The 25,399-nt window shown below is 53.9% G+C and overlaps 1 protein-coding gene across 4 annotated transcripts in view; it reads left to right on the forward strand.

The window, feature by feature from the left end:
* Positions 1 to 24,549, forward strand: part of GFRA2 (GDNF family receptor alpha 2) — an 84,551-nt gene extending 60,002 nt beyond the window's left edge. For 3 of the 4 annotated variants that reach the window (XM_044225211.1, XM_044225214.1, XM_044225213.1), the window contains 5 exons: positions 10,173 to 10,282; positions 10,821 to 10,961; positions 12,827 to 12,999; positions 22,188 to 22,241; positions 23,123 to 24,549. In XM_044225211.1, coding sequence (XP_044081146.1) covers positions 10,173 to 10,282; positions 10,821 to 10,961; positions 12,827 to 12,999; positions 22,188 to 22,241; positions 23,123 to 23,245 — 601 coding nt within the window. In that variant the 3' untranslated portion in view covers positions 23,246 to 24,549. The remainder of the gene's footprint in view (positions 1 to 10,172; positions 10,283 to 10,820; positions 10,962 to 12,826; positions 13,000 to 22,187; positions 22,242 to 23,122) is intronic. The other variant, XM_044225212.1, reaches the window with a different exon arrangement.
* The last annotated feature ends 850 nt before the right edge of the window (positions 24,550 to 25,399 follow it).

A 25,399-nucleotide genomic window follows, 5' to 3' on the forward strand; every position in this document is an offset into this window, starting at 1 on the left:
ATGCATTGGGGTGCTCACAGAGGGGTGAGTACTTAGGCAAGATCGTACCCCTTGTAATTTGCAGAGTTGGGGTTTGAAGGTGATTTTGCTCTTAAATGCTGTTCTGTCTCTTCCGTTGCTCTGAAGTTTAGGCTAAGCATCTACCTCTAGATTTTTCTTGTATGTTATGTTTCAGGAAATGTTATTTGATGTAAGAATCTATCCGAATCTCTGTAACAATATGCCATGGAATAATAAGGTTTGGATGGATTGCAAAGGCCAAGGAACACATTCTGTCGAGGTTGAAGGGAGGGGAAGTGCTGAGAATAACAAAGCCGGGGAGGCATCTACGTCTTTGAGTAGGAAGTCCTCATCATCAGGAAGGGGAAGAAAATGTCGGAACTGCTAGAACCAAGAGGAGAGGAAGTAAGCTAATGGGACTTCAGGGGTCAGCGTCTCAGGACTAATTCCTAGAAGGTTAGGAATGTTCCTAACCCTAGGAAGACCATGTGAATGGCTGGCCACTGAGAACTGGGACCTTGCCCAGTGCCTGGCCCTCCAGGATCGCCCGCTACCGCCAACTGGAGGGTGGTGGATCTGGAGCTCTGGAGCAAGAGGGAGGAGGATTGTGGTGGGGAGAAAGAGAGAGAGAGGGAGGAAACCTAACCTCATACCATCAACAAGAACCATATCAGCATTCAGAGAAAGTTGAAAGAAATCTTTCCGCTGGCTGGCTACCTAGCTCAAGGCTAACCACACTCTTAACACAATAATAAGTCAATCCTCACTGAATAATTAAATAGAGAGCCTTCATAAGTATTGACTTAATGTGACAGCAAGTCTATAGTGACTCGGGCTTTGCTTATGTAAACACAATCTCTTGTTCAGCTTACTTAGCAGTTCAATGAAATAGAACAGTCCTTCAATTAAAATCAAATGATGCATATGTTTAATTCTTTTCTCTTCTTACTGGGTAATAATAGGTTTGGAACCTAGGTGAAGGGATTGGGGGAAAAATGGAGAAAAGGATATCTGGCCATCTGCTTGTGTTTTCAGAGGACATGAAGGGAGTATATCCAGTGGTGGTCTTGGGAAGACGGATATGGTCTTGGCTTCCATCTCTGGACCCTAAGTGGGAGACCCATCCAGACCCTCCCAATCCTCTCCCAAAGCAGGCTTGGGTTGGCCATTGTGGTTGTCACTGCTGTCTCTTGATGGTGGCGTGGGTCTAGCTAATTGCTTCTGGTCAGTTGGAGGTACAGCGGCTCCTACCACAGCACTCACCAGGCCATTTCTTATGGATACTCTCAGGGTTCACCTGGAGGGGAGAAGAGGGTGCTGTGGGATCTCCAGGCTGGATGGCAAGGGGCGGCCAAGGAGCAAGGTGGCATGCCTCTGATTTCCTTGGGTGACACCTGAGTTCTGTGGCTTCAGAAGGCTGGGAGAAGGGGAGGGGGTGGTAGGTTGGGAAAAAGATGGAGGGTGATGGGGTGGGCTGCATGATGGAAGGGAAAACCTATTGGCTTCGGAGCTGAGATTTGAAGCTCAGTTTTCCGGCCTTGCTGCTGCGATAGTAACTGAGTTAATTAACCTCTCTAGGTCTTTGTTTCCTTATCTGTGAAGCGGAGGTAATAATGCCAGCTTCAGAGAATTGTTGTCAGGGTAAAATGTGGGGATGTTAGTAGAAGTACTTTGTGTGACACTGTACAAATACGGGGGGTGCTTGTTAATAGATCAGAGATGTTACGTGCCTGGGCCTGAAGGCAGAGGGCTCCTGCCTGCCGCACCATGTCGCACGCTTGGGAGTGGATCGTGGGTCTTCTGATTTCAACAGCGGCGGCAGCAAGCTATGTGCCAGGCACCATCCAAGTCCTTACATACATTTGCTCGCTGGACATCTCGTTCAATCTTTGCCATGGCCATATGAGGTAAATACTATCATTACCTCAATTTTCCAGTGAAGAGATGGAGGTTTAATGATCTACTCAAGGTTACACAGCTAGTGAGTAGCTAAAGCCCAGCCTCAAACCCAGTCGGTAGGCGAGATGTCAGAAATTGGACCTTAGGGCCAAGTGTGCTTCTGGCTGGGGTGGAGAGGGTTGAGGGGTCTTGCAGAATTCAGGACCTTCTGTGGTGGGGAGAGCCAACATTTCCACTTGTGGCAACCTGCACTGGGGTCATGTTCGTGTCCAGAAGGGCCTGCTCTGCATTTCCCAACCTGGCACCAGCTTCTGTCTCAGACCTGTAAGCTCCTAGTGTTGGAGATGCCCCGGAGTGAGGAGCTGGTTCTCTGAGGTGGTAGGTTTTCTCTGTCAGCCTCTTTGTCTTGGGACAGAGGGTCAGTTAAATTTGCTAATGCTTCTGGAACCAGTAATACTTTCTCTAAATGAAGGCTTAGAAGCATCATTGTTTATAATAACTCAGGATTCCTGAGGCCTCATTCAATTAAACTTGAAGAAATAATTACAATCTTAAAGCAACTTTATTAAAAGAGAACGTAAGGAACAGTGTCTTCTATTAGCATCTTTGGAATTTGCTTCTGGATCTCATTAGTTTGTATATTTACCATTTTCCCCCTGTTTTTGCAACCAGGGTGAGCAGACGGTATTGTCTCCTGATTTTTAATCCCTTCACGTGATTTCATGTTTGAATTTTCATATGTTGGCACAATCTACATCCTTGTCATTTTTAATAGCAATGCAGCTTTCTGTGGCTGATCCGTCTGAGCCATTCCCCTCTAGTGAAGCTGGGGAAAGGATCCAAGGCCAGGTCCATTTTCCTTCGTGAATTTTATTAGCATCTGTTTTCCAGAGCTCTCTCTAAGGTGCTCCTGAAAGCCTGGGCCTTTCATATGGGTTAGCCAGACCCTTTGTGGGTTTGGTTTTTGATCTCTGTCCTTTTCAGTGTATGCCTTTTTGGTTGCTTTTAACTTGGACAGAGAAGAGCATATAAAACCAGAGAGTAAAGCTAAACATTAGTCAAGAATATTTCTGTTGTAAGAGACAGAGCCCCAACTAGCTTAAGAAAATTACAAAGGAATTTATTGGCTTCCAGTGAAGTATAGAAAGGGTGGGAGTGTATGCCAGCACTCAGCTACAAAGCTCCTTGTCTTGTTTCTGCTTCTCTCTGCAGGTTAGCTGGATGTTTATTCTTATTGTGACCGTGAGGCTAGAACTGTGGGCCCAATTTTTCTGGGCTCACATCAATGGTGTCTCATAACCGGAGAGAAAAGAATGTCCTTCCTTGCTGGCTCCATTAGGAAAACCTCAGGGAAGGACCCTGTTGAGCCTCGCTTGTGTTACCTCCTTATCCCTAAACCACTAGTCAGGGTGGCCGGGAACAGCCTGGGTCACGTGTCCACCTTTGGCCCAAGATGATAGAGTGCCATGGTTGACAGCTTTTACTAGAACTACCCGGCTGGAGGAAGTAGTCCCTTCCCTCAGTCCACCCCCAGGGGAGCTGCTATTCTGGGCAGATAGATAAATATTCACTGCACACTCGAAGAATAAACAGAAGGGAAGGAAGCCACGTTGGGACTTGAGTTCATGAAATCAGTGGTGGCAGTGTCCTTCGGAAGGACGGAGGATCAGGTTGTCCACGGTGAGCCCCGGAGGTGTCAGAAAGTAGCCACGTGAGTGAAATCCATTTTCCCCTTTCTCAGTGTCGCATAACATTGAACCCACTTAGGCAAGCCCTGCACTGCTGGAGGGGACCTCAGAAAGCCATTCCAGAGCACTTGGGTCTATTAAAGTCATTTTCTCTGCATTCCCATAAATTGTCTATGAGGCCTATCATGAGTAATTTGCACTTCTTGGGAGCCCCTTTTCCCCTCCATGAAATATTCAAGTGTCCAGTTCGTTTGCATGAGGCAGGGCTGGTGGCTGCCTCTGGAATCATCATCCGCAGTAGTGGCTTGTGACAGCAGAGCCAGAGGGAAGACTGTGTCCTTGTTAGCAGGTGCCTGGTCTTGGTGTGCGGGCTGGCGGGCATATAGCTGTGTGGCCTGTGTGTCAGAACTGCCGTGGCCTTGCTGGGGAATACGTGTACTCTGCGGGAGTGTTTCAAAAATTAATTGAGGGAACAGTGTCTGGCACGTAATAGGTTCTCAATAAATATTAGCTTCCTTTTCTCCTTCTCCACTTCTGTAGAAGACCAAGAGAAACACACTGGTTTCCATGGCAACAGCACAACAGGTATAATCTGATAAATGGGAATTTTGGGCAGCTGACAAGCACTTCAGACCAAAAAGCCATGTACTGGCCAACACTGGAATGCTTTGGGATTCTGTGGAGTGATTCACCTTTTATTGTGTTAGGGTAGATAGGTTTGAGAAACCATATATGTTTGGGAAGGTATTTATACTTTGGATCAAGGGCGCTATAGGTGTCTGTACTTTTTCTTGGCTAAGAGCAAAGTACAGAGAAGAGTATATCCAAGTGTAAGTGTATGTCTGTGTAGGAATTGATGTGTGTGTGTGTGTGTGTGTATGTGTGTACACAAGCATTCTTTGCCTTGTCACCAAGAGCCTTCTCAGGTCGTGGTCTGAAGCGTTACTTTCTTCCTTGACTAGGTCATAAAGTGGGGATATTTATTTTTTTATTTACTTGCTTACTTATTTTTTTTAAAGATTTTTTAAAGAATTTTTTTTTTTTTTTTTAATTTGAGAGAATGAGAGTGAGTAGGAGAATGGGGAGAGGGCAGAGGTTAGAGGCAGACTTCCCATTGAGCAGGGATTCCCATGTGGGGCTCCATCCCGGGACTCTGGGATCGTGACCTGAGCGGAAGGCAGACGCTTCACCAACAGAGCCACGCAGGCGTCCCGAAGGAGGGGATATTTACAGCTGAGACAGGGAGTGAGATCTGAAGGGGCCCCAGAAGTCCCACTCTGCAGCCTGTGCCGATGGCCAGCCACATCCCCAAATGTCAGCTTGCCCTAGATTCATCGGCAGGACTGGTGAAAAGCACGGTGGCTGTATGTCGGGGCTGCGCCTGGAGAATCTGCATTTCTACCAAGTTCCCAGTGGTTGCTGATGCTGTTGTTTGGTAGACCACACTCTGAGAACCAGTCCCCTGCAGGGAGTCGACCCCACTGCTCCGGTCTGGGTGATTTCCACTTGCGTGGGTTAATCTTTGCATATCCGGCCTTGCCTCTTTTTCCCTCTGTGGGAACACATCTGCCTGTCAAATAGGGTTGCCAGAGCTAACAAATAAAAATTCAGGCCTTGCATTCCAGATGAACGATGAAAAACCACTAGTGTTACTATTAGTTGTGTTCGGCTTAACATTAGTATGTCCCAGATACTGCCTGCGAAATACTTACACTAAAACATTCATTGTTTACCTGAACTTCAAATTAAACGGACATCCTGTATTTAATGTGGCAACTGTTTTATCAGGCTGCGGGTCAAGTGTCTCTCCATGCTTCTCCTGCTGCTTGCCGGTGATTGAATAGGCTACAGCCGCTGCTGTGACCGGCCCACGGAGGGTCTGTGTTTTTCGGACAGAGCCACCTGCTGTCCCCCAGCTCATTTGGCCGTCTTCACTTGGTCTTGCTGGGAGGGCCTTGGCTGGTGTTCATATTGGTTCTCTTGCTGGCTCTCTGGGCTTTTCTTTGTCTCTCTCTTTCTCTCGTGCTTCCTTTTATGTCATCCTTCTTATGGGGATTCTTAAAGGTAGAAGTTTGCCGGGTGTTGGGGGTGGGTCAAGGACAAAGTCTGTTCCTAGCCAAGAGAGCAGAGTCCAGAGAGCTCACCTCATGGTGTCTGCAGGGAAATGCGGCGGCAGGCCTGAGGATGGGGCAGGGAGCCCCAGCTGAGGATGGGGCAGGGAGCCCCAAATGGCTGGCGGTGTGTTAGGAAGAGGATAACATTTGCCTTGGAGAATGCACCTCCCGGGGCTGGTTCGCATGGGGCTCGGAGCCTGCATGTTGCTGGCTTGAAGGAAATTGACACGCCTTGGTCTCTGATGCTGACAGAGGGAGCCGCTGCCATGGACTTCAGCCTGCCTTGAGGGGCAGACAGAGTTGGAGCAATCAGAGGCCTTCTGGAGACTTGGACACGCCATCCTCCTAATGGGCCCCATTTGGCCCTCTCTCTTGCCAAGGCCACTTTGACGCTGGGAACGGAGAAATGGGGGAACAGAAGGCCTAGCCACGGCCCTTCCCTTTACCTGCCCCATCTGCTGGCTGTGGGGTCTGGGCCTTTCTCCTCTCCTCCATGAGCTCTGCATGGAGCCCGTAAGCCTGCTTACAGGAAGTAGGCCATGGCCTTCAAGGGGTCTGGTGAAGGAGTTTTGTGCATGTTGTCTGGCTTCGGGGGCCTGTGTTCCTCTTCCTGTGTCCTCAGAGTGATGTGGAGTGTAGCGGTGGGTAGGGAGGCCGTCATGCACCTGGGGCCAGCAGGGTGACTCTGGAGCCTCGTCATGAGGGACGGGGGAGGGGCCATCTCTCCCGGGTTGCCTTTTATGGGAGGCAGACCCACCTCAGCAGGCTGAACAGATATTTCTTCTTCTCCCAGACACAGGAAACGCTGTTCCTTGTTTTCACTTGCTGGTGCTTGACAGGCACAGTGCTGGGGACAAGATGTCTGGATAGAGAAGGAAGATAATGTGATGCCTCCTCTAAGTGCCCCAGCTGTCCATGGGGAGAGGGAGATAGGCAGGCACAGCTCACCCAATTAGATAACTGAGGACACTGTGCTCAGAGACATGACAGGGCTGCCCAAGGTCACACAGCCATGAGTGAGAGAGAACGGCCACGGGCAGATGCTCTCTCCTCTCCTGGCAGCTGGATCTGTCTTTTCCCCGCCCACTTGGGGCTCCTTTACCTTCCAGTCCCCGGCTTCCCTTTCTTTCGTCTCTTCTCTTCGTAGACAAGTCACATTCTCCTTTCTCATGCTTGGTGCCTTCTCCAGCTTCTGGGGCTTCGTGACTTCTGAGAGGCTTTGTGGATGGTGGGGTCAGGCAAGGTCCTCGAGCCTCCCGGTGCCTGTGAGTGGGAAACTCACCTTGCAGAAGGGAAGGAGGCCATGTGTGCCCATGTGGAGTGGAGCTGCCTGGGAGACTCCCCTTAGGTCTCCTGGGGTGGGCAGTACGCCTCTCATCAAGTCCTGGGTCCTGGCCTGGTGGCCATTCTGTCCTGACTGCAGGGGTTGGGTTTTCCTTTCTGACGTTGCACTGACCCACAGACCCTTCCTATCCGTAGTCTGTCTGCCAAATGGCAGGGGCTCAGTGTGTGTTTAGAGGAAGGATGAAGAAATCGGTGAAGTCTGCCACTCTGTGGATGTATGTTCCCAGAAAGGGCTTCCTGGGGAAGGGCTGCTGGGGGCCTTGGGGAGGCACTGAGACGGAGTCAGGCTTAGCATGAACAAGTGGCATAGCAATGCACTCCTGTATTTGGGCTAAGAGTTGACCTGCATTCCTCTTTGGTAGGGAGGAGATGGAAACTAGGGCTTTGCTTGTTATCTAGCTTTCTTGCTCATACCATGCAGGGGCTCCATCCTGGCTTTATTTTTTTCCCTGCCCCCCTGGCAGAGCTCCTTACCATTGGGCCTGACCATGTGCTCTTGGCTCCTTCTGGAGGGAGGCACTTGGCCAAAGTGAGCAGTGATGTCCTTAGAGGGGCTTTAGGAGTTTCTCAGGGCCACTGTCACAAAGTCCCACAGGCGGGGAGGGTTAAAAGAGAAATTTAATCTCTCACAGTTCTGGGGGCCAGTTGTCTCAAATTGAGGAGCTGGCAGGGCCCTGCTCCCTCGAAAGGCTCAAGGACAGACTCTGCTCTGGCCGGTCTCTTCGCTGCTGGTGTTGCCTGTGGTCCTTGCCTTCCGGGGCCTGCAGGTGTGTCCCTCCAGTCTCTGCCTCTGTCCTCACATGCGTTCTCACTATGTCTGTGTCCCTTCCGCCTTCTTATAAAGACAGCTGTCGTTGGCTTGAGGCCCACTCTTAACCACTGTGCCCTCACCTCGGTCACGCCTGCAGGGAGCTCACTCCGAAGTAAGGTCCCATCACAGGTGCTAGGAGTCAGGACGCGCCTCAGCCCAAGCATGTACCTCCAAATCCCCTCCACCCAGTAAAGTCCTTGCCCCCATCCCCAGGTCTCTGGGAGACTGGGGTGTGGGCAGAGGCCACCCCGCTCACACGGTCAGAGCCCCTTTGCACACCTGCAGGGCACACAGTAGGACACGCTGCTCCTGCTGCTCCAGATCAAGTCTTACTCTGCAGAACCTGAAGCCTTGGTTAGAGACGCTGCTTCTCCCTATTTTGGGGCTGGGTGGTGAGGAATAGAGAGTGTGTTCCTGGGTGGGAGCAAGAGGGAGGACACCTGCAGATTTCCTTTTCTCTGGGATGCAGAATGTTGTCTGTGCAAGGACCCGTCAAGGGCTTCTGTGCAGGAGCTGTGATCTCAGGCAATAGCTTCTCTGAGCCTCAGCTTCCAACTCTATAATGTGGGGCAGTAACCGCAGTCGTGCGTCCCGTCTCGGAGTTCAGGTCTCAGTGTGGGTGAGGATTGAATGATAAACGGATGAGTGCGAAGTGTCCTTCTGTCAGTCATTTTTTTATGGTGGGAAAGTACACATTACATAAAGCGGACCGTTTTATCCATTTTGAGTGTGCAGCTTCCTGGCGTTAAGGATATTACAACGTTGTGCAAACAGCAGCAGCGTCCCTCTGCCTCCGGAGCTTTCTCAACTGCCCAGACAGTGAAAACATGTTTTATGAAGGGCACTTTCTATTCACTGGATAACTAAGGAGCCTGAGTGCCAGAGAAGGAAGAGTTTGCCCGAGTCCCCGTGAGTTAGGGGCATAGCTGAAGCGAGAACCTGGGGCCCTGGCCAGTGAGTGTGTTGCTCGTCTTCCGTGTCCTACACCTCTGTGGGCTGCAGGATCTGGGGGTGTCTGAGCATCCCTGGGTTGAATTCCTCTGGGGAGCTTTCTCTCCCCAAAACTGCACCCCCCCGGGACAAACTGGAATGTGTCCCGTGATGAGACACATCCAGCTGTCTGCTTTGAGGGAGTTCCTCTCAACCTCTTGTCTCTGTCTACCCATTCCTTTCTCAGACGGGACAGGGCTCCAGTGGAGGACCAGGGTGGCCAAATTTGGGGCACCCTTTGGGATGGCTTCATGAGGTATTGCGTGGAGAGAGTGGGGGCAGGGCGTCAAGGGCTGTGTTCTGTCCCTTCCTGTAGCTACCATAGCCTTCTCATGGAGCACGTATTTGTTGAGGTCCTACCGTGTGCCCATTGGGAAAATACGAGTGAACAAGACCTTGTTCCCTCCTGTTTAGAGCTGCTACAAGGCACAAATGGTACGAAACAGGAGGAACCCATGGCAAAGGGCATTCACCTATAAGAAGTGATGACAGGAGGTGGGATGGCCACCCCCAGCCTAGGCTGATGGGAGCCAGGGTGCTGGGGCAGGTTAGACTTGGGTGTCCTGGGCTCTGTGGGACCTTGCACATCAGGTGCTGGAGACACACCTGGGCCAGAGAGCATCTGCTTTCAGGTGGATCAGGGTCGAGGAGGGAGGTGCCCAGGTAGTTATGAAGTAGTATTACAGGTGCCAACAGAGGGGAAGGGTGACAGTGGGTTATGCCACCAGGGGAAGGAAGGGCTGATTCTGCCCTCGTGGGACAGAGAAGCAGGAGGAGAGCCAGCAGGGGAGGCTTTGCTCTGACCCAATTCACAAGAGGCCAGTCAAGAAAGGGTGTCTCAACCCTAGGGGAACTCTTCTTTTCACCTGCCTGGGGGCTGGCTCCTGTGACCCTCAGACAGATCCTGTGAGGGAGCAAGGCAGGGATGACTGTGTGCATTTTGCAGGCAGGAGGAGTGATGTGTTGAAGGCCTAGAACAAAGTCACCTAGGAGTGTGGCCAAGCAGAGAGCCAGCCCACTTTCCTGCCTTGGTCCCGGACATTCTTGGTAATCCCACTCCAGGTTCTGACTGTGTTCCTCTGACTGAAAGATCCATTAGGAGCCTGCCATGCCTCAGCTGTGTCCCTGGCTCTCCAGGAAGTCCTGCCCTCAAGGAGCTCCCAGCCTGAAGCCCCTAGCGGTTTGTGTCCCCCTCCATGTTCGTCCTCTCCATCTTCCTAGCTTCCTCCTGCTCTGGGGACCAGCAGGGAGGAGCTGCTTTGCCGCAGAAAAGGTGGGAAGGCAGCCAGACTAAACCGTTCTCTCTGTTGGGTCTTCTGACACTAGGTCCCGGCTGGCAGACTTCCACGCCAATTGTCGTGCCTCCTACCAGACGCTTACCAGCTGCCCTGCCGACAATTACCAGGCGTGTCTGGGCTCCTACGCTGGCATGATTGGTAAGCCGTCCCCGCACACCTGGGCTCGTTGGGGCTCCTGGCTGCCTGTCCCCCATGGGCAGGGGGCCCGGCTCAGGGCCAGAGGGTGGACGGCCTGAGCTTGCGCTTCTCTGCTGTGGGAAACCAGGCCAGTCCTTTAGTGTGGGGCAGGGGGGCTCGGGGGGTCTTATAAGGGGTTTGAAATGAGAAAGTAACATATATTGCATGGCTCAGACATTCCAGGTACTGCACTGAGCGGTATACGCAGATTGTCTTACTTTTATTCTCACAACAGGGCTTACTAGGGAGGGGTTAGTGTCCCCATTCTACGGATGGGGAAACTGAGGCTTAAAGAGGTTAAGTAACTTGTGAAGGTTCATCTGGCTGATAAATGTGGTCCCTGGGATCTAAACCCAGGATGCGAGCCTTAGTCTCCCTGGTTCTAGAATGCTTGCTCTGCTTGCTGGAGAAGGCCGCTCTCTGTTGTGTCTGGGGACTGGGTCCCAAAGAGAAGGCTCACTGTTCCTCTCTTTTTTGCCTTCCCTTTCTCCCTGCCCAGGGTTTGATATGACACCCAACTACGTGGACTCCAGCCCCACAGGCATCGTGGTGTCCCCCTGGTGCAGTTGTCGTGGGAGTGGGAACATGGAGGAGGAGTGTGAGAAGTTCCTCAGGGACTTCACTGAGAATCCGTGCCTCCGTAAGTCCTCCCAGTCCTTCCCTGTGGCCCTGATGTCCCAGAGGGGCCCCGTGTATGGCTGCCTTAGCCATCCCCTTCTTTTTCCACTGGGGTGCTCAGTGCTCGGGCTTCCCCAGCAACCTATAGAGATGTTGAGTTTTGTGCTCTTGGAGACTCGTCCTCCTCAATGGTCAGTAGGCCAGCCTCAATTTAGCAGTGGAGGCTCAAGTCAAGGTCAAAAGTTTCTGGTCTGTTTTCTTGACAGCTTCAGCCAGGTCTCTTTTCAGCATCTGTCACTTGTCCCTTTAAGGATCCATTCCCCTTTAGAATTGGTGACTTTTCTTTTCAAGTCATCAGACTGCTATTCAAAAGGCTAGAGAGGGAGGTTAGCCACAAGTCCTACCTGCTTGGATTTGCTTAGCCTGACAGCCTTGCCTTCTGTGCACTTGAAAATCCCCTCCCTCCTTTCCTCTGTCCTTTCTTCCTTCCCTCCATCTGTCCATCCTCCCTTTCTTTATAGCACTGGGGATTCAAAGAGATGAGTCACAGTGCCTGTCATTGAGAAGCTTGCAGTCTCACGGAGGCACACCATCAGGGGGTCACTGCGATCACAGGACGGGGTGAATGACGCTACGGTGGAGGTCTGTGCCGGGCTCTTCAGGAGCTCTCCAGACCCTGGAAGCTTCTCAGAGTCTGGCCCATTGAGAGACAGTGGGCATCTGTCCGCTTATGAAGCAGGGGCATGCTGGTCCACCTTAGGCAGAAGTGGTTATAGGACCTGCAGACCCCTTAGTCTTGCTAGAGAGCGTGAGGATGCCTGGAGTTGCCTGGGTAGGGAGGGGGAGTCCTTCTCAAGAAGGGCCTTGCAGTCCTGACGATCCTGACGATGTTAAGGTCTGGTGGTCCTGCCAGTGGCGGAGGTGGTGGTGCAGGCCACTGAAGGGGTGTCAGAAGGTAGCATTGTTCCAGACCCACATTGCAGAAGTCCCACTGCCTGGTCCTGGTGCAGGGTGGGTGGTGGGGATGTTGATCTGACAGGGGGCCCATTGCAAGTGTGCTCAGAGGGCGGAGATGCTGCTCACAGAGGACGGCGTGATTGAACTGGAACAGTGGTGGGGAGGAGGGGGAGAGGGAGTGGATGGATATTTAGGAGGTGGGCTTTCCTAGTGCAAGTGGGCAGTTAGGGAGGCATAGTGGGGGACCTGGGTGGGAGAGTTGACCCCTCAAAGGGGCCAGAAAGCCGTGATGCAACAGGAGGGAGTGATGACTACTTGGGGTGTGGACGTGATGACCTTGAGGTGTGTGTAGAACTTGGAGGTGGAGGTGTCTGTAGGCACTTCGTTCGAGGGTCAAGTCTTGGGGATGGGTTTGTCCGAGAGGGCCCACTCTTTAGTCCTCAGTGCACTGGTGATAATGGTGTGGGAGTGGGGGAGACCACCCCGGGAGGAGGACTGAGTCTGGGGCTCCTGGAATGCCAGCAGTGGGACCCAGAACCATCTGAGGTAGTAAAGGAGCCAGGAGAACCTGTACTGGAGGGAGTGCTTCTGGGGGATGGGGGGATTGGTGTAGGGGAGTGGTGCCCCGGAGAAGCTGGCACTCGCTGCCCCAGGCCCGGCCTGCTGCCTCCATCTAGGATCCCCACATCCATTTCCCCTGTTCCCTTCCTCTTCCATATTTCTTTCTCTTGTGGTTTCTTGTCGTTTCCTCTTGCGGTTTTCTTCTCTACATGGGACATGTCAGTAGTGTCTGAATACGAGCTCTGGGCAAGGTAGGTTTGGACAAGCCACAGCCTGTGCCTGGCTCTGGGTTGCTCTAGAGAAGGCAGCATTGGGATATGAGCAGCAGCCCCCATTCCTTTGCGCCTCCCTGCTCTCTCCCCCCAACAGGGAATGCCATCCAGGCCTTTGGCAATGGCACAGATGTGAACCTGTCCCCCAAGAACCCCTCATTCCAGGCCACACAGGCCCCTCGGGTGGAGAAAGCGCCTTCTTTGCCAGATGACCTCAGTGACAGCACCAGCCTGGGGACCAGCGTCATCAGCACCTGCACATCTGTCCAGGTGAGGGGGCACAGCTCTGTAGCCGGCGGCAAGCTGAGGGCCCAGAGAAGCACCACAGCACCGGAGGGGGGGGGGTGAGACGTTAGTGAACCAGGGCCCGGGGCCCGGGCGCATGAGTTCCTTCCTCTGGATTGGGACCCAAGAGGCAGGGTGGAACTGCTGGGGCTAGTGTTTTGTGCCTACGTTCCCTGGGCATTCACTTTACAAGCGCGAAGTACCTGTCCTATCAGAGGATTGTGCTAGATGCCCTGGGGCTCAGAGAGAGGTAAGGGTTACCGCTCCAAGCCATCTGCTACTGACCAGGTATTGGGCTAGCACGTTCTCTACCTCTTCCCTTGCCTTTTCGCACAGCGAGGTGTCGGGCTTCTTGTTTTACACATGGGAAATGGCCCAGGAGGGTTAGGTAGCACACCCAAGGTCACACAGCTGGTTAGTGGTAGAATAAGATTTCAGACTTACGTCAGACTCCAGAACCCTTGATGTTCGTTTCCTTGTCCATATGTCCGTCCATCGATCCACCTAGCATGTGTTATGTACACGTTGTGTACAGGACTAATGGGAGAGGCAAGGGAGGCATTGATGAATGAAAAGGACACAGTCCAGGGTTTTGTGGCCCTTATGGTCTCATCAGGGATCGAACAAATCAGTGAGCATTGGGCATGGACTGTGGTCAGTGCCACAACAGGGGACACAGGTGGCACTGTGGGGGCACGTCATAGGGCTCCCCACTCAGACATTTTCCCGGCTGCTGTCTGCTCTCAGGCCTGCATGCCAGTGGCTGCAGTGGATTCTTTGCTTAGGAGGTTGGTTCCAGTCAGAACACACACACTCACACATATATCACTTATGCTTACACAACACACACACATACATACTCATGGACACTCACACAACACACCCACACACACACACACACACTCTCTCTCTCTCACACACACACACACACATACTCACAGACACTTAACTTGCATATACACGTTCTCTCCCACATACTCATACACACACACATATGCTTTCTCTCTCTTTCACACACACACACACACACGCACACCCCCCACTAGGGCAGGGTGTACAAGAGGACCTTGTGCAAAATATCAGGGCAGAGGAAGGACATCAGTGAGCTTGAGGGTGGTGGGGTATAGTGGGGGAGTTGGGTCCTGAGTTGCCCTACCTTACAAAGGAGCAGTCCTGCTTGGCGAAGCAGGTCTGGAGGACAGGTATAGATGTGGGACCATAGCTGACAGTGTCATACTGTGAACTTGAAATGTGCTAAGAGAGCAAACCTCGGGTGTCCTCACCACAAAAAGGGAAAGAGAAGGCAAATGGTAAAGATGTGAAGTGATGGTTATGTTGATTGGCTTGTGGCAAATATTTCCCAATATGTGTATATGTATCTTTCCCAGTATGTGTATACGGTCATCGGGTTGTGCACTTTAAATATATACAGTTTTTGTTGGTCAGTCATAACCTCAGTAAAGCTGGAAACCCCCCAGTGCCAGGATGAGGACTTGATCAGGACATGGCCCTGGGGGAGGCGTTACGGTGCCCTGGGACCTGTTGAACCGTGGGAGCAGGTGTGGGTGCCTGTCCTCGTTGGGAAGCCCAAACCGCTTCCCTCCTGGTGGGTTCCTCTGTGCTGTAACAGCTGACCTTCAAATACCCACGTGTGGGACTCAGCCTGGGCCCTTCCGTGCCCTGCGACCGTCCATGAGGTCACCCCTCTGGATCTGGGCTGAGGGGTTTATGTCACCCTTGGGCAGCTCCTAATTACACTAGCCATGCTCCAGTGGCTGCTGGCGGGGGCTCGGGGGCCTGCCCCAGAAGTCCTAGCTCAATTTCATGCTAGAATGGAGGCGAACAGATCCCTGGTCAGGGCTGGGCCCCCTGTCACATGACCAGACACGGCCCTTGCCCGTGACACCCATGTCCGTCGGGGCACTGTCAGCCTTCCTGAGCCCCTCGGGGCCGGCTTGCATGGGGAGATGCTGACTCAGCAGACGGCTGCTGACCTTTCCCAGGATGTTTGCTGTGACTCACCGTAGGTATGGAGGAGCTCAAGGCCTGTTAGGTGTTAAGGATGTTGGGGGTGGGGGAGGCTGGGCAGGGGAAGCTGACTGGTGGGGGGGCTCCCCAGCCCTGGGCCCTGTAACAGCTCACTCACAGTCCAATGACTAAGTCACTGTGGGAAGGACAGAAAAGAATGGGCGTTCCAGGAGGAAAGGAAGAGATGCAGACCCTCGGGGTGGGGTGGGGGATACTAACCATCACGCCTGGTTCCTTCTCATGGAGCCTGAAGGAGGAGGGCCCTGTTTCTGCTTTTACCAGTCTTCAGTGAGCACCTACTGCTGTGGGCCAGATGCTGGGAGGGCAGAGTGAATAACCCCCTCCCTGCCCTCCTTCCTGCTGGAGGCTGGTGTGGGTGGTTTGTCCCCTCCCCCACTCATGCCCTTTCCCTCAGCTTTGCTGGCTTGGAAGGACTCCATGATGGCCTCTGTGGGGCCTTTGAGGATGACAGCCACCCATAGCTACAGAAGGGGGGTCCCTGTGTGAGGGCGGCAGAGGCAGAGGCCAGGGTGTGTGGCATACACCCCCTGGAGAGGGAGAGGCAAGGTCACTTTACCTGTTTCCGTCTTCCTTCCCATCAATAGGCGCAGGCACTTGGGGAAGCCTTAGGGACCCCCTTCACTGACAGAGATGGCAGCCAGTTGGGGACCCACATAAGTGATTGGACATTAGGACCAGAGGGCCTTCTGAGATCTCCTTTTCAAACCCCAAAGGATGGCAACTGGGGGAGGACAGTGACTTGTCCAGAGCCCCCCACCTGCAGCTCCTGGACAGCGTCCCCTGGCTGTACTGTGTGGGCTCCGCCTCCAGATCGGCTACCCAGAGGGCTTTCCCATGGTGTGGAGTGGGGTCCACAGCCCAAAGAGCTCTTGTCCATGTCAGGGTGCCACTGAGCAAAAACATGGGTGTCCACAGAGGAGCCAGGAGCTGGGAGGCCCCCAACTTGGCCCTGTGTCTGCGCGTCCTGGATGCTATTTTGAGTCCTATTCTCACATGCTTCCCCTCCTGGCTGTGGCCCCATTCCAGGCAGCCCTGCCATCCTAGAACTCTCTAGAACTTGGAGAAAGCATGGCAGGATCCACAAAATGGTTCCTCCCTGTCCCATCTGGCCTTGCCTCTATGTGTGCTTCCACACACCCCTGTACGAGTTCCCTCCTTGATCTGAAGCCGAGCCAGCCTGTCCCCTGGGGTCAGCCTGAGGACTGTGGTGAGCAAGATGCCGCCCCGTGCACTTGCCAGTCCCTTGCAGCGAAATGCCTACTTCGATTCACCTTTTGGGGTGTTCCCCCGACTCTGCTCCTGCCTCGCCTCCCTTGAGCCCCCCTTATGATGTGTTCTGCGCCCTCTCCCAGGTACGCATCCCTGAGGGACAGAGGCTGCCTCTCACCTTCTCCGTTGCCCTGTGTACCCCAGCGCTCAGTGCGTGGTGCTGAGCAGGTGCTCCAAAGAGGCTGAGGGAAAGAACCCAGTGTCCCCCGTTCATTGGGCTTAGTGGAACTTCCCGCTCTCCATTCTAGAACAGGCTCTGTGTGCTTTCCTGCTTGCAGGCCACTCTGTCTAGCTAACCTCCTCATGGCGGCTGACTGTGTGCCTGCCATGAGGGTAGGGAGGTAAAGCAGTCTTTTTGTGGAGGACCTGTGAAGAGTGTCCAGAAGGTTCTTCTGTCACATGATGGGGCCTGGACCAGGGTGGTGCTGTGCGGATGGAGGAGGCGGGGAGATTGGCCACCGGCTCTGGCTTTCTCTGCTCACGGTTTGTTTCTAGTGTCCTTGGTGTTCCCTGTGGTTTTCTCTGGGCCAGTTTGCAGGGACCCACGAGATCCCCTGGAGTCTCACCTTTCCTGGGGCTGCAGGGCCCTGGCAACAAAGTCTCCTCTGATCTTTTTGTCTCTTCCAGCCAGTTTTTGCTCTTACCCTTGGTACTTCCCATCACATGTGGGGGCGTTAGAAATGTATTTGGAGGGGGTGACCCAAGCCCCCCTCACTACACACTTACAAGGGCCTCAGCAGCCTGCAGACGCTTTTGTCTCCTCATGCTGTCAGGATGGACCTCTCAGCCAGTGCCCAGCTCCGCGGGCATCAGAGTGGGAGGACTGAGAGGTCTGGCCGTGGTCTGACAGCTCCGATGTGCAAATACAACTCATTTCCGAGCTTTGAAAGACTTGAATGCATTCCTGCTTTTCTTCCCTTGCTCTGACTCCCTTGGAGTCATTTATTTATTTGTCCATCAGGACCTTTATTCACTTATTCAACATGGATCCTCACTGCGTTTTACTCTGATCCAGGCTCCGAGGCTGACCAGCTCAGTGGGCCAGGGCCTTGGTTCCACACTGTAGGATGGGTACGAGGCCTGCTCAGGTAATTGGGGGAGGAGGCCATTGGCACATCAGGGAGGCTGATGAAGGGACGTGGAATCCAGAGGAGGGAGGGCTGCTCTGGACTGGGAGTGGATGCAGAGGACTCACAGGCTGAGTTCACCCCGCTGCTAGGCCTGGAAGAGCAGGGAGGGCTGAGTGTGTTGGAGTGGAGTTGGGGTGGAGTGGATGAGGGCGTTCAGGCGGAGGGGCATGTGGGAGCAAGGGCACATGGTCCGCATAGCGCAGGATGGGGCCAGTAGGGAATCTGGCCTGTTACCTGTTGGATAAATTAAGCTTTGTTGGCACACAGCCACACCCCATTATTTACACATTATCCATGTGCTACGGGCAGAGCTGCCTAAAATACTCATGAACTGGGCCCTTTGCAGAAAATGTTTGATTGCCCACTGGTCTGGAGGAACCACGGGCCCTGGTTTGGGGGAGAATACCAGGTACTTAGATGGGAAGGATGGGTGGGAAGACAATCTGATGATCAAGCTGCAGTGGGGAGTGTGGAGGGGGCTCTGAGGGCCTTTGACTGGGGAGTGTGGTGGTGGGAGGATGAGCTCTGTGGTCTGAGACCTCCACCTGGGACCAAGGTAGACACTGGTTGGTAATGGGGAGACACCTGTGGACCTGTCTGATTTTTGTCAGCATTGATAGTCATAGGCAAGATGGTAGGGCTAGATGGGGGGAGGGGGTGAGGAGAGGAGGGGAAGAGGCGTGAGTTACCAGGTGGCCCTATCAAAGGGGAGGTGGCCAAAGACACTGAGATCTGGGGCTGGGGCCAGGAACAGAAGCAGAGGACGCAGTGTTCCTATGGATGCAACACTGGACTTGGTCCCCAGCACCTAGGCCAGACTGGCAGGGCCCTGGGACTGCCAGACCCAGCTTTGGAAGTGGGGACAGAGGTGGACAGGGAGAAAGAGAAAGACAGTAATTCCTTCCAGCTGCCTGGGAAAAACCCCTCTGGGAGAAATTTCTAGAAGGATCAGCTTTGCCTTTGATGCCATTCTCCCTCTGTGTCTGAGCCCCTTCCCCTGCTCTAGTCCCCCAGTGCTACCTGCTGTTCTCATCCTCTGAAGGCAACCCACGCTATAGCCAAGGGCACAAAGGCTCTGCCCCCTGCCATCCTTGCAGCCCACACTTGTGCCCTTTGGGACACAGTAGCCCCACAGCCCTTGAGCTGGCCTTGAGGAGAGAAAAGGCTCAGAGATGGAGCAGGGGCAGGGCAGGGGTTGAAGCAACTCACCTCTGTTCCCCTAAACTTGTTCCATAGGAGTCCAGGAAAACTGGGTGAGGTGGGTGTCACGGGCAGCCTTGGTGGAGCCCAGCCTCAGAGGGCAGCCTGTAGCCTGGCAGATCCGGGGAGGGAGCAGCCTCTCCTGCTCCCCTTTCCGGAGCTGGCCCTGAGGTGACTTGTGTGGATGTTTATTTCTCTCACTAGGGCGTGAGCAGCGCTGTGAGTCACTCGTCTTTGGAACCCCTTGTGGGAGCCGTGGGGGAAAGTTAGTGATGGGCGAGAGAGGCAGTGGATCTAAGCCACCGGTCGTTTGGCCATTAAGTAGAGGAGCCTTCTCTCTGCACCTCGCCCACAGGCTGCTTTCAGAGGTCAGCTGGTGGGCAAACCCCCACACGGCTCTGTGTGGCCAGGGCTGGGTGAGGGTCTCAGGGTGGCCCCTGGGGAGATTGCTGCAGCCTTCAGCGTCTGCTCTGTGTCTGCTGGAAGTCAGGTGCTCCTGGCCAGCCCCTGTGTTTTGCTTCTCTGGCTGTCACGTAGGGCAGGGGTAGCCCCGGGCTCCAGCTGGCCCTGGCTCTCACCTCCTGGCCCCATCCTGGGCCGGGCCTGCCTTCCTGAGGCCCTGCCTTAGGACGCAGAATGAAGCTTGGCTCAGCCTTATGCCTTGTGGCATTAAGGAGCCCTTATACCGGTGTGGGGTCTTGCTGGGCCATGTGCCCTGTCTCGTGTAATTGTCACCGTGGGTCAGCGAGGTGCTTTGGTCTCGCCCTATTTTATAGATGGTGAAATTGATGTCACAGGAGATGAAGTGACTTGCCTGGGTCACCAGATGAACACAACTTGAGTGTGGGGCTCTGGCCTCTCAGGCTCTTCCTTCCTCGGATCCGGGAGTGGTCCTGTGGGGATGAACACCAAGGATTAGGGCCCTTTGGCTTAACAGGGAAAGGCTGGATGGGTCTGTGAGAACAAAAGTCTGTGAGCCAGATCTCCGAGCACCTGAAGGAAGTACTTGAGGACAGCAGGCGGAAGCCCCGGATGTCACCCTCACGTTCAGTACACGTTCAGTTCAGTGTGTGGTTGGCGGGCCTGGAGCCTGCTGGACTGACTTGTCATTGATTCAGAAGGACTTAAGTCCATGCTGTGGATGATGGATGCCCAGTGGGTAATGGGGGGCAGGCCTAGGGGTCCTAGCCCTGGTCTTCATGGAGGCCAGTCCTCTCACACCAAAGTCCTTGTGGCTCCTGCCAGGGGACCCCCTGGGGTTGGATTGCCTGGGGGCTGGCCTGGGGAGCTGTGCCTCTTTCTCCTGTTAATGCAGGTATGAGGAGAGGATGGAAACATTTCCTGGGCAGCTTCCTCTCCTCCTCTGTTACCCTCCTTCTCCTCTGCTGCACCCACCCTTCCTCTCCATTCACTGCCTCCATTACCCGGTCCAGTCCCTTCCCGCTTCTTCCACCTGCTCCTCCCTGTCCCCGCCCTCCCCCGCCCCCTTCCCTGCTGTTTGTGTTCCTTGGCTCCTTCTCCGCTGCTACTTTCTTCCTCTCTCCCTGACTTCTTTCCTCCTGCTCCTACCCCACTCCGTCTTCCTCAAATATTTAGGCCCAGCCCCCTCTCCTCTCTGCTTTTAAGAGAAGCCTGTGGAGTCCACTCATTCTGAGGGGAAGCCCAGCCATAGGCCCACGGCTGGCTGCAGGTTGTCATTCAGATCTCACCCCCTCCCCTTAGGCTGAGCCTGTGCTGTCCCCATGCTCCTTTGTTTGCCGGGTAACCTGGGGTGCTGCCTTCCAGAGCCAGTGGGGTCCGCACCTGTGCCAAGGACCCTGAGAGCTGGTGTCCCATTGCAGAAGCCTCAGAGGTCACTTAGTTCACTTGTTTTCTCAAACCTTATTTCTTTTTTTTTGAAGCAGTATTTTTTAAGACCGGTTTTGCATGTAACTCCAACGCATAACACCAAAACAGAGTTAGTTTGGTTGACGTGGGGGTGAGGACGTGGATCCTGACTGACTGATTCGACGCAGGTTACATAGTGAGGGACACTGGGGGAGGGGACGCACCGGAAGAGGACTTGTGCTGGAGGGGACAGAGGCCTGCCAGACCACCGAACCAGTGACAGCAGGAAAGAACATGGGATGGTGGGGGGCGGGGAGGGGGGCTGGGCCATGTGGCACAAAATGCCACAGGTGCTGTGAGTTGCTCAAGGCGGGTGCCCGAGGGCAGATTGCTGAAGAGGAGGCCAGTTGGATGGAAGACTATGGTGACAGCACAGCCTCTAGGCAGGATGGGCAGGCTCTGTCCCTCAGTGGCCTCCCACCACCCTGGCTGGAGCTCCACTTGGTGGGGGTGGTAGAATCCAGTCCTTGGGTTCCGAAGAGCCCCACAAGTGTAGGGGGCTTGGCCGGGCTAGATCTTGGCAGCTGAAGTCACTGACACTGTAGTCTTGAATGAGATCTTCCTGGGTCAGGTCCCCGGTTCCTTTCCTTTCCTGCTCATCGTCACCGTGCTCACGTCTCCACTGTTGGTAGAGACTTTGATTTTGGCTGGCCTCTGTGTGACAGCTGGGGTCCTGTTTAGCTGACCAGATGCCCTGGGTGGTAGATTGCCTGTGATGTTTAAGGGATTATTGATACTTCTGGCCAAGAGCAGCAATTTAGGAATAATTTCTTAGGCTTCCCAGTGCTTTTGGTGGCCAGAGCTTCTCGGCAAGGGCCTTGGGAACCAAGCCGTTTGAAGCCAGGGTAGAAACACCATGTCCCCCAGCTGGTTCCCATGGATCATTATGATGACGGTGACAAAGGACGGTTACTCTTGCACACTCTCTGGTCCTGCATCCAAGTGGTTATGCCAGGAGCAGAGAATCCTGGAATCATCAGCAAGCCAGCCTTCCTTTCTCATTCCTTGCCTTGGCTGCTGAGCTCCCCCGGGTCGCACATCTGTTTAGAGCGGCATGGCCAACACCTGGCCCTGTGGCCCATGTCTTCCTCACCTGTACCAGTGGCAGACATCATTAATCAATTACAGTTCTGTTTCCCACAAGCCCAGACAAGGGCTCATGATCTTCTTGGAGCTGGCACTTGGATCCCCGTTCTGCTCTATGACATTCATTCATTGATTCATCCTTCCATGCATCTAGGAGAGCATTCACTGAGCTGGGGTGATGAGCCAGGCACTGCCCAATGCAAGGAAAAGAAGCCGTGGTCACTGCCTCATCAAAGAGCTCTGAGTATAGTTGTCAGACATGCAAATGGTTTATTAATACCTAATGCCTTAAGTTGGGAAGCAGAGTTAGGAATCTCTTCTTCAGGAGCCCAGGGGAGACAGGACCTAAGTGTTGATGGTGTAAAAAAAGGCATAAGGGTCTTTTTGCTGCTTGGGATTCAGCTGGTATCTCTTCACACACCCTGAGCTTAATGATGCCAATGGTGGGCAGCAAAGCCATATATTATTTGGTCTCGTTCAAGTCCTGGGACAAAGCTCAGCCAGAGAGCCAGCTCTGGTGGTCTGTCCTTACTAGCGCCTTCTCTTCCACAGGAACAGGGTCTGAAGGCCAATAACTCCAAAGAGTTAAGCATGTGCTTCACAGAGGTGAGTGAGGGGCAGAGTGGGGGATGGGCACGGGGGCCAGAAGTGGGTGGGATGTTTCCCAAGTGAGTCTCAGACTCACTTGCATTGGCCCGGCTAGTTGAGCTCTTGGTCTAGGCTGGGGTGGGCACTCACTGCTGGGGGTGCAGGCAGGGCTGCAGCCGGGGCCCTTGGCCATCTCCTTGGGTGAGACACAAGCAGCTGCTCTGAGCAGAGGTCCTCTCAAGCCCTCCTGACTCTTTAGGACATGTGTCTGCATCTGCTCTCTGCTGGTTTAGTGATATTGAAGAGCTAGAGAGGTAAGGAAGCTTCAGCTTCTAGAGGAGGGGAAAGCTCAGACAGAGATGGGCAGGGAAGCTTCATGGAGCAGAGGGATTCAAAGAAATTTAGGATCAGGAAGAACAGAGCTTCCCCACCTATCCCTTCCCCTTTCCACTCTCTACTCCCCTCTCCTCCCCTCTCCCCCGCCCTCCTACTCCCCTCTCCTCCCCTCCTTCCTCTCTCCTCCATTCCCTCTCCTCTCCTCTCCAGGGTGCTTGTGGACCTTGGGAACTTCTTGAGATCTTAGTACTATACCCCCTCCTCTCTGGTTCATAGACCTCTGCTTCACTTGGCAGCATCAGCCCATTTTCCTGGGGACTGCTGGCACTGCTGCCCTGGCTCCCAGAGCCCAGGGTTCAGGTCAGCTCCGTGGAAGCCCAGCTCCGTCTCCTGGCGAGCACAAAGCAGGGCCTCTGGGTGGACCCGGGAGAGCAGGGGATTGAGGACTCTACTTCTTGAGTCCTTTTCTTTGCCTGAACCCAGACATGCTGACTCATTTGGTTTTCTGTCCTCTGTTGTGTCTTTGCTTCTGTCCCCCACCCCTCCCATGTGCCTGACTGTAGCTCACGACCAATATCATCCCAGGGAGTAATAAGGTGATCAAACCTAACTCAGGCCCCTGCAGAGCCACACCGTCGGCTGCCTTGACCGCTGTCTCCTTCCTGATGCTGAAGCTGGCCTTGTAGGCTCTGGGAATCAAGTCGGGAGATTTCTGGAAACTACACAGATGAGAACACCCACCAGGCAAAATGGAAACACACACAGACACACACACACACCTTGCAAAAAAATGTTTTCCCCCACCTTGTCTCTGAACCTGTCTCCTCCCAGGTTTCTTCTCTGGAGAAGTTTTTCTAAACCAAACAGACAAGCAGGTGGGCAGCCTGAGAGCTGGCTCAGAGGTCCCTCGGCAGGGGAAACCCAGCGCTGAGGAAGGGCGTGGGGGTCTAGAAATGCCCTTCACTTTCTCCTGGTGTTTTCCTCTCTGGATCCTGCTGACGTAAGAGACCAAGAAGACACCCCTGCAGCCCAAGGGACTCGTGGCTGTGCTAATACAAACTGGGAGCAGGGTGGCGGCCCTTCTCCAGCTACCCACTCCGGAGACCTGCAGGGGGCCTGGCAGAGGGTGTTGGGGGGTGGGGCAATGAAGCTGGCCGCTGGGGGTCCCACCGGGTCCCTTGGTACCCCCACCAGGCTTCGAGGATGGAGTTGATTTCACCCTCTCTGTCTGCGGGGTGAGTGGATCTGCATCTGACCTGGGAACCCCCAGCAAAGCCTGGGGAGGGCGTGGCACTGGGCTCCCCGATGTGACCTGGAGGGGGGTGTCCAGGGCCAAGCTCCGGGGGGCTTGGGAACTCAGCCCTCCTGGGACATCTCCTGGGGCAGAGGGAGCAAAGCTTGGGCACTAGCTCAAGGCTGCTGCTTCCTCCTCGGTGGCAGGAATTTTGAAATCAAAGAGAAATGATCCTTTGTTGGCTCTTTTGGTTTCTTGTGGGTCCATTTGGTGGGTTTCTCCCTCCTCCCCCACCCTAGGGAGAGGGGGCCCTGAGAGGGGCAGAGAAGAGCACGGTGGGACGCCTGTTCGCCCCATGCTCTGGTGGCTGCAGCTCTCTCCTCCTCTCGGCTCCCTCTTTCTCTTTTCCACATTCTCTCCTCATTTCCCAGACGAACGCCAACTCTGTGTACATAACACGCCTCCTTTCTCAACATATATGTATATACACATCCATATACATATATTGTGTGGTTTCCCCTTTTTTTTCCTTTTTTTAAGAAGCAAAACTATGGAAATAATACCCCAACAGATGAACGAAAATGTATTATTGTAAAGTTTATTTTTTTTAATAATGTTGTCTATAATGGGGGAAAAAAAGAAGATCGACTCCCCGTGTCTCTGCCCCCGTCGGGCTGACTGGGCTGTGGAGGGGGGTTCCTGATCCGTATTCATACTTAGCCAAGGCTCCAATAAACATACTAGGAAGCAGTTTGCCTTCTGCCTCACTCTGGGCGTGCCTTCTCCCCCTGTTTTGTTCTTAGCCCAGTGCCACCCCTTGGCCGCTTACCTGGGCCCTTGGCGGGCCTTAGGGAGGATGTGTGCATGTCTGTGCATGTGCACACGTGTCTCCATCTGTCCTGTGTCTTTGGTGTGGGTGGTGGAGCTCCTTTAGGAGACGGTTTTCCACTTGGTGGATCTTGGCATCCTGGCTAGGCTGAGCCCTTCTTCACCCGTCCTCTCCTGCTCCCTTTACCAGTCAGTGCCAATGTGCTTTGGCCCTAGCCTTGAAGAGAAAGGAAGCAGTCGGGGGGATGGAGGGCCGGGGGACAACTTGACCTTGATGCCCTGGGTCTCTTTGGGTTTTAAGGCTGCCTGGGTGGTCCTATTAAGTGGTCCTGTTGGTGGTATCTTTCCACTGGGACTCCTTGCTTATGAAGGGTAATGTGATTGTGAAGTCAGGGATCCGGCCTTCTGGGTCAGCCACCGCTGGCCTTACTCTGGGTCGAGGTGGCTGTGAAGTTTACTTGGGAATCCATGTTCTTTGTGAAGAGCGAAGACTGGTTAACTTAAAAATCTTTGGAGGGAGAAGGCTCACAGAATCCAGTGGAAGGGGGGAGGGACCAGGGGAGTCTAGGGCAGGAACCAAAGGACATCTGGAGGGACAGAGGCATGATCTGTGGGGTCAGCATGCTGCTGCCTCTGGGATGAAGGATCACCAGGTGTCGCCAACTGGCTGCACTGGGGCCTTGTGCCCACCTCCTGCCGCACTTTGGTGGGAGAGGAGAATATGTCATGTCTGGCATTCCTAGTGTGATACAAGCTCTTGGCTTGCATAACAAAGGAG

This window comes from Neovison vison, chromosome 11 (assembly GCF_020171115.1).
Source record: "Neovison vison isolate M4711 chromosome 11, ASM_NN_V1, whole genome shotgun sequence".
NCBI lineage: Eukaryota > Metazoa > Chordata > Mammalia > Carnivora > Mustelidae > Neogale > Neogale vison.